General features: G+C 39.7%; 1 protein-coding gene across 1 annotated transcript; it reads right to left on the bottom strand.

Annotated features, from left to right (window-relative positions):
* Window positions 1-5,744: 5,744 nt before the first annotated feature.
* Window positions 5,745-6,395, bottom strand: LOC114357087 (uncharacterized). The gene has a single exon (XM_028310545.1). It carries the CDS (start codon window positions 6,393-6,395, stop codon window positions 5,745-5,747), a length of 651 nt encoding a protein of 216 aa, XP_028166346.1.
* Between the last annotated feature and the right edge of the window lie 1,532 nt (window positions 6,396-7,927).

The raw sequence follows: 7,927 nt of genomic DNA, 5'->3' as shown, positions 1-7,927 counted from the left end.
GTAATAAAAACCACCTGTTATAGGGGCATTTTTTGGAGAAATTTATCAAATAACCAAAAAAACAGGAATTTTAAAGCAGATTTTTTTTCAAAAAGTATCATTTTTTATTATTTGTTGGCCTTTTTTGTGTATTTTATGTATTTTTTTAGTATTGCCTGTTATTTAGCATTGTTACTGTTTTTATTTTATTACGATATACCGCTTAGTTTAAAAGTTATTACGTTTTCTTTACAATAAGTAATTGGAAGAAAAAAAATTCTATAAAAAATTAAAAAAAAATCTCAAAAATTTTTTGACCACTTTTTTGTCGATAAAAATAGGTCTAGTTTCATCTATTTTCATATGTACACTTTAACGTGACTCACACTGTATATACAGCATTCTCTAATGAGAAATAGAAAACGAGCACGAAAGTGTTGGCTGGCCAATTAATTAGACGATGTTAGAATAACATTGTTGCGTTTCGACTTATTAACGTACCTGTTGCATATGTGTGCATTTAAAAACTAAAGTTGCGTATCAAGAAAAAAAATTCTTTTGTTTTTTATACAAGAGGGGCAAAGGGTCACGTTAGTCAGCTGATGTTGCGTTATTACCCTATCTGTATAACCACAACACCAATGTTGCTGGCTCTATTTCAAACACTATTAATAATTTTAATGTCAACCATGAAAAAGTTGCATCATTAACAACTCAATCTTTTACATATTTTCGTAAAAAGGTACCTTTATTGGATTTTTATTTTTAAAATGTTTATTATTCTTTTAGTGACTCAACGGATATTAATTGCTGAAACTTTTCACAAAATACGAAAAGTTAATAAAATTGCGTGTAATCTACTTAGTAGGACAGCTTGCTTTTTAATATAATTTTTTAAAAGCAATAATGTCAGCATTTATTCATGTAGCTGTATTTTGTTTTCATAAAATTAATAAAATGACTAATGTATGCATTTGTATTTGCATACCAGAAACTTAAAGGTGACAAATCATTTGTCACACCTCGCAGTGCCTCCAAAATACATTCCAGAAACACAGTCACGTACCAAGCCTTCATATCATCTATCTTAGGTATAATGAAACGTCATAAATGCGTACTTAGGCCCCAAACACACTTGCCACTGTAGGCGGTCGCAGCCTTGCGGAATTACCAGAGACGTGTGGCCCTGTAAAGGTCATGTTTTTTCCCTTTTTTTTTCACTACAGCCCGCAATTACAAGTCCCTCAAAGCAATTAAAAGAATTAGACCCATTAATGTTTAATGCTCACGTGAGAGATTACGATAATAAAAGTATTTCCGTCCAGTTAAGCGCAACCATCATATCTACCCTTTGTATTACTATCTTAAGTAAATTAGCAACAACGACGCTATTTATTGTCTGTAAATGTTAAAATATAGAATAGCCCATTCTCTCATTAGTATAAAATATATTAGTAATCAATGAGCTCGTTACGCTAAAGTTAATTTCAGTTTCATTAGAAATAGCCTCAATTAAACTATATTCACAAACGATAAACGGTTTTTAATTTTCATGCGAGTTTGACTCGGGTCTTAAACATAAAGAATGAACTTGTTGATTTTAAATAGACGTATTTAAAGTACCTAGTTAAGATAAAATACGCATATTAGCCCGATCGGCTACTAAGCGTGTGTTAAAGAAATAATTATGAATGCGTAGTTTAATTAGGGCAGCCAATATTATTTTTTGCTCTCAAATGGCGCCAAGGCGGCGGGTGCGGGATTTTTACAAGCTTTAACTTACATTCACTTGTCCGGTATCTGTGAGTAATCATATTATTATCTAACATATCTGTGAATCATATCTACAATTTATAACGGAATTCGTTTGAGCAAAAAAATTTGATATTTTACTATTAATTTCAGAGCATGATGTTTCAAGTAGCGGAGCAATGGCTTATTTTATAACAAAATATTTATTAGGGTTTGATCAATGATCGTTTGTTGGTACCTACTAGCATGATTTCAATGATTCAATTTTGTATGCTTTGATGTTCTGATCTTCCATTGCCTTTATGACATGCTACCAGGCCGTGACTCTTCATAGAGCTCAGGGCGAATCTTCATAGAGCACAGAGCCGCAACTTGAATCAGCATCCAACATTCTTACTGCTCAGTGTGCCTACCATGAGTTTACGTTAGGTGTGCTCGCTAGCGACTGCGTAAAAAAATGACATTTAAATGTATGACATATTGTGCAGCGCCTCTAGCGGCTACTTTCAAGAAATAAAATCTTCATAGAATTTTTTGACGTATTCGCTAGCGAGCTCACCTAACGTTAACTCATGGTAGGCACACTGATAGTGATGGAACGTCACCAAAGTAAGATGTCACTATCAGAATCTATCTTGAAGTTCAAGTCAAAGTTCAAGAAGACTCTTCTGTAGGTGCAGCCGATCTAAACACAGTTTCTTTTATAAATTCTAAAAATAACCAACAATAAAATCGATAGGAGGCGTATAAAACTCCGATGAAGTAACCTCGTAATTCGCGAGAACACGCTTGCTCCCTAGATGCTTACTTTTAAAGTGTGAAGTTAAAATTAAGAAGTAAGTCATTGTGAAGGACAGCCGCTCGGGCGTGCGGAAATAAGAAAAACCTTCGGTTAAAATGAAGATGTATTCCTGCAAAATATGCCCACAACGGCTATCAAAAAACATCAACTTCAAACTCTAAACAAAAGGTATCAAAAGTAATAAAAAAAGTATAAAAAACATAGACAATATAAAAAAGAGGTTGATCCACCAATCGGTTCCCAACATCCTCCCCTCCTGTGGCGAAGCCACACTACTCTAGGGGTGCACCGACAGGTGGATCAGCCTGGATGGAATGGGAATGAAGCGCTTAAGATGGCATGAACGGTGTAAGGGCTTCAGGGCAATCGGGGTCGGCTGGTATCTCTGCAGTGGGCTATTGTGAATAAAAGCTCTTGCTTGGGCGTACGTTCTCGGAGCATGGCATACAAGGCAGTCTCTACGGGGCGTCATATGCGGAGCCACTGGCGGTTGAAAGGACCAAGAAATGCCAGGGTTGGCTCCAGTTTCTGCCATGGACTTCAATATGTTGGAAGCGCCGACGAAAGCCGTCCCACTGTCGGGAAAAATCTTCAATGGAGCGCCGCGTCGTGCAATAAAACGCCTCCAACGTCACGAGCGCGCTGTCTGTCGATAAACTGGCCACCAGCTCCAAATGGATCGCTCTCGCAGTCAAGCAGGTGAAGAGTGCGATCCAACGTTTCTCATGCCTTCGGCCCGCTGTGATGAGAACTGGACCCACGCAATCTAGCCCCATGCAAGTAAAAGGCGTCGGTGATGCGCTAGTCTCTCCGGAAGCAGATCTCCAATGGGGGGAGACATGGCTTTCGCTTTATTAAGGCACACTGTAGGACGATGGATCGAATGGAGGCCCGCAGATGAAGCACCCAAAAACCTCGACGGACTTCATTCATCACGAGTCTTGGTTGGGCGTGCGCAGCTTCCTGGTGGTAATGTCTTAACATAAGCTGTACTGTTCTACGCCGGCCATCCAGGAGCTGCATGGGACGCTTTGTCGAAACTGGTTTGCAGCGCCTCACATTCCTTCGGGAAGGATTCCTTCTGACAACTCCTGAATATTTAATGTTGCTCAGCCCTCAGCCGGTCTTCAGCTTCAAGAGGTTTCAAAAGCTTCACGAAATGTCAAGATGAGGATGGAAGTCGTGAATGATGATTCAAAAGATTACCCAAACGAGTCGAATTTAATTTTGAATTTATTCGATTTCTTAGAATTTTGATTAATTGGTGCGCGCGGGCAGTCGCGCGCACAAATCTCAGCCAAACAGAAAAACGCGTCGAAACTGCTACGACCGGAATAGACGTATCTACCGTTACATGAATGCTATCAACGTTCTTAAATTCTCGGAAGCATTCTATACTTAGAGCTGACGAAGGTTCAGTATTTGGCCAAAGCTTCAACTGGTCGCTGGGTAAGGCCTCATCCCAGCCAACCTTGGCTATCCAGGTAGCCTGGAGGAGGATTCGTCCGTGAATGATAAATGGCGATAAAATGTCCATCGGATTAATCAAACGCGTAAAATAAGAAAGTACGTCGCGTTTGGTTAACCTGGACGGAAACTCCTCAGGGAACTCAGGACGAAAGCTTAAAACATCACCAAATTGACCGCTCGAGAGACGGTCGTCTAGAAGGTGAATAGTTTGTTGNTAGCCTTACCTGTGAAGATTGGTAAGTCACAAATCCTGGGCTTATTACCAAGTGACATTATAGCTCGTGCCAAATCTTCAACGGCGCTGTTGCGGTTCTCCTCCGCACGATGTGGAGCTTGAGGGTCGTGCGGGCGAGGAAGAGGAGCTGGTTGCGGGATGACAGGACCCACGGCTTCCGGGATTGGAGGTTGAGTGGAAGGTGGAAACTCGGCCGGCAAACTGTGAAGCCAAGATTGGACAGAATTAGCATGCGAAGAATTCAAAGCCACCTTGGAAGATGCTGCTTCCAATGTTGCTAACTCGGCAGCAAGAGCTCTATTTTGGGCGTCTATCTTTAGCTGACTTAACCGAGCCTGTCGCGCTTCTTTTTCTTCCTCGATCTCGAGGATTGCAGCAGCGTGTCGGGCTTCTGCCGACAGGCGTTGCACCACGACTGAGCGTGTGCTCCTCAAAGAATGTCGAGATTGGGATGAAGGATGGGATGATTGTGAATGGCGATCTGACGCCTCCCCAATGACATGATGGGCAGAATGAGGGTCAGTGGAAGTCGCCTCAATTGAATGGACAGTGGACTTACCTTGAATCCGTTTCATATTTACCAAAATGGATCCGGCTCGAAACTATGTGAAGGACAGCCGCTCGGGCGTGCGGAAATAAGAAAAACCTTCGGTTAAAATGAAGATGTATTCCTGCAAAATATGCCCACAACGGCTATCAAAAAACATCAACTTCAAACTCTAAACAAAAGGTATCAAAAGTAATAAAAAAAGTATAAAAAACATAGACAATATAAAAAAGAGGTTGATCCACCAATCGGTTCCCAACAGTCATAACACCTAGTTAAAACTTCCTGCCGACATGCCGACGTGTTGGTTCGCCGAAGTTAACCACTTGGTCTCGCCTTGCGATCGGAAGTCGATAGGGATTTTATAGAGCAATCGGAACGGTCACATCAGTCGTATTCAGCACGCTTGTCATTCGATTCTTTTGACACTTATGGGTTATGGTGCAGGTAACAGAGAGTAATATTTTTGATTTATTATAAAAAAGTTATTTATAGCCTGACCAGGAACATAAAAACCCTGGCATAGAGGCGCTTCAATTGCATTTGATAGTGCAACACTGAGTACAGTCGTACATGTGTTAAATTAATAGGCTAAATTTCAGGCCATCAGGATTCAGGATTACGGGCTAATTTGATATTTTCATAAATGAACGAAAAATATTATTAAAGGTAACCTGGTTTAAATAAATTAAATGAAACTAAAGGGTACGTGGCTTAATATGGAAACTCACGTAGACACTTTTGAATAAAATATAATATCTTGTAAAATCTCCTATTTTACTACCTGACGTTCTCCTGACATCAACAACCTGGTTACCATCGCAACCGCCGTAGCCTATACCCGGCGCAAAGAGTTTTGCTTACCGCTACACTACCCCCCCACGAAGAAAGATAGCCCACGGCAAAAAAAAACTAAAAAAAAACTTGGATCCACCATAAGAAAGAAAAAGAAAAAAAACTTATGAAACTGCGGGGACTTTAAACCTCACCCTACGGCCTGACCGAGTGGTATAAGCCTTCGTGATTGGTAGAGGAGGCACAATTGCGGCGGGTTGTGATGAATGAGGCGATGACGGTGGTGACGAAGATGGAGATGCTCCAGACACCCGCGTGGATGATGCAATCGCAGATGGATCGACATCAATGAAAGCGGGCTTAACCCTATCCAAGCTTACAGAAACATTCCTCGTGCCGACATCAAGACTTATCGTTTTATCACCCCTTTTAAGTACCTTATGCGGACCAGAATATGGGCATTTCAAAGCAGGTCTGTTTGGAATATCATCCCTAAGGAACACATGGCTAGTCGTTGCCAGATCTTGTGATACAAATGTCTTCGGTTGACCGTGACGTACAGGTGAGCAAGGTTTCAGATCAGCCACATATTTCCGCAATTGTGCTACATAAGATTTAATATCTTCAACACGATCAGTCTTGGCATGCGAAACAAACTCCCCTGGTAAACGCAGTGGTTCCCCATACACCAATTCTGCCGCAGAAGTCTGTAAGTCCTCTTTCAACGCAGAACGCATACCTAATAAAACAACTGGAAGGCTATTGCACCAGGAATCGCCGTGACACATGAGAGCTGACTTTAGCTGTCGATGCATCCTCTCAACTAAGCCGTTAGCACAGGGGTGGTAACTAGTAGTGCGTATTCAATTCCATAAAATTCAAAACTTAGAAAGTAACAAAAAACTTTAAAATGGGTAGTTGAAACAGACTACAGCTAATTTTCATAGTGGACTGTACTATACGATAAACATGTCAGTCAATTTGACAACCTTTGTCGGAAACATTATTCAATGAAAATATTGTCCGAACCCTTAGTATTTCTCTTCGACAAATACATTAACACACCGTGAACCACTTTTCTTTCACGACTATAAAAATATTTTAGCAATTTAATTCACAAAATCAATTGCACACATTTAAAATAAAGTTTGTTTACACTTTGACAACAATAGACTGACATGCAAGGTGACATGTCAATGAAGTTTTCAGTTACTGTTGCCATTAAAAGAAATTAGTACCATTAGTTTTCCGCAACATGGCGAGGGTTTTTATGTTCCTGGTCAGGCTATACAAACATTTGGTTTGTATAATAATAGAGAAAATTATTGCCACTGAATGTTTTTAGTTGCATTCATTTATGTAAGAAATAATAAATAAATTTTCATATTGTGGCAAAGTGAGTACATTTTGTAAACACAAATAATGAGTTGCTTACTCAAAAATTTTTAAATGTTTAATTTTAGTGTAATAATTATAATTATTATTTTAATTAAATATTTTCAGCACGCGAATCGCTCGCACCTCGACTCCAAACATTTCGCGTGCGACAGGTCTCTGACACCTACCGCATAAAGCGTCGATAGGCCGCGCGACCTGAAAATAATCACCCGGCTCGCATCCATCGCTGCGTCAGCGGCGAAACTTTAGAACTAACCCGAACACACCCGTAAATGGACATCAAAGTAATGGTAGAAAAGTTTAAAAGTGATTTCAATTTATAGTGTCGCATAGTATGCCGCATTGGTACCGTGAATCGATTGTCCACTGCAGTTACGGCCTCGACCACCTAGCGAGCACGCAATCGACTCGTTGAGACCCCACTAATGATTTGCAATTGATTTTTTTCATAATGTTAAAGTTGCGTTTTTAATAATAAATGCGCCGGGTACGCCTCACACAACAGGCTAATTAAGATTTATTGAACTACCGTGCTAGCTTGAAACATTATAAACATGGAACTTCAATAAAAATGTAAAAGATAGATTCTGATACACTAACCTACACAGTGGATATAGCTAATTGCATTTTTTATATCAATCAATACTATTTTTACAGCTCATAATTACCGTACTTATTGATCGATCAACATCAACGATCATTATGAGAAAAGTAAGAACACACGTAGAAGTCGTTTAGGCAGTTTTCACAAATCTATTAATTCTGAGTGAAATTGAACACGAGCGAGATTATTACTTGACGATCACAATTTTGTACACTTGCGCTATATTATAAAAAAATAAAACAATTGTTAAGATTTTGTGGACATACCAACCACCCGTGTTTTTATTCTGTCCAAAACTGAAAATTCTTTCACGAATTTAAAAGATTTCCCTACATTTTCCTGGGC

The sequence above is a fragment of the Ostrinia furnacalis genome, unplaced genomic scaffold (assembly GCF_004193835.3).
Source record: "Ostrinia furnacalis isolate ACB-3 unplaced genomic scaffold, ASM419383v2 OfSCF3022, whole genome shotgun sequence".
In the NCBI taxonomy this organism is placed as follows: Eukaryota; Metazoa; Arthropoda; class Insecta; order Lepidoptera; family Crambidae; genus Ostrinia; species Ostrinia furnacalis.
The sequence above is the reverse complement of the archived record's forward strand: the minus strand, read 5'-3'. Positions and strand labels throughout refer to the sequence as shown.

Bases quoted from the DNA above. Each gene is read 5' to 3' on its own strand.
- LOC114357087 (XM_028310545.1), bottom strand. From the start codon at position 6,395: ATGCATCGACAGCTAAAGTCAGCTCTCATGTGTCACGGCGATTCCTGG.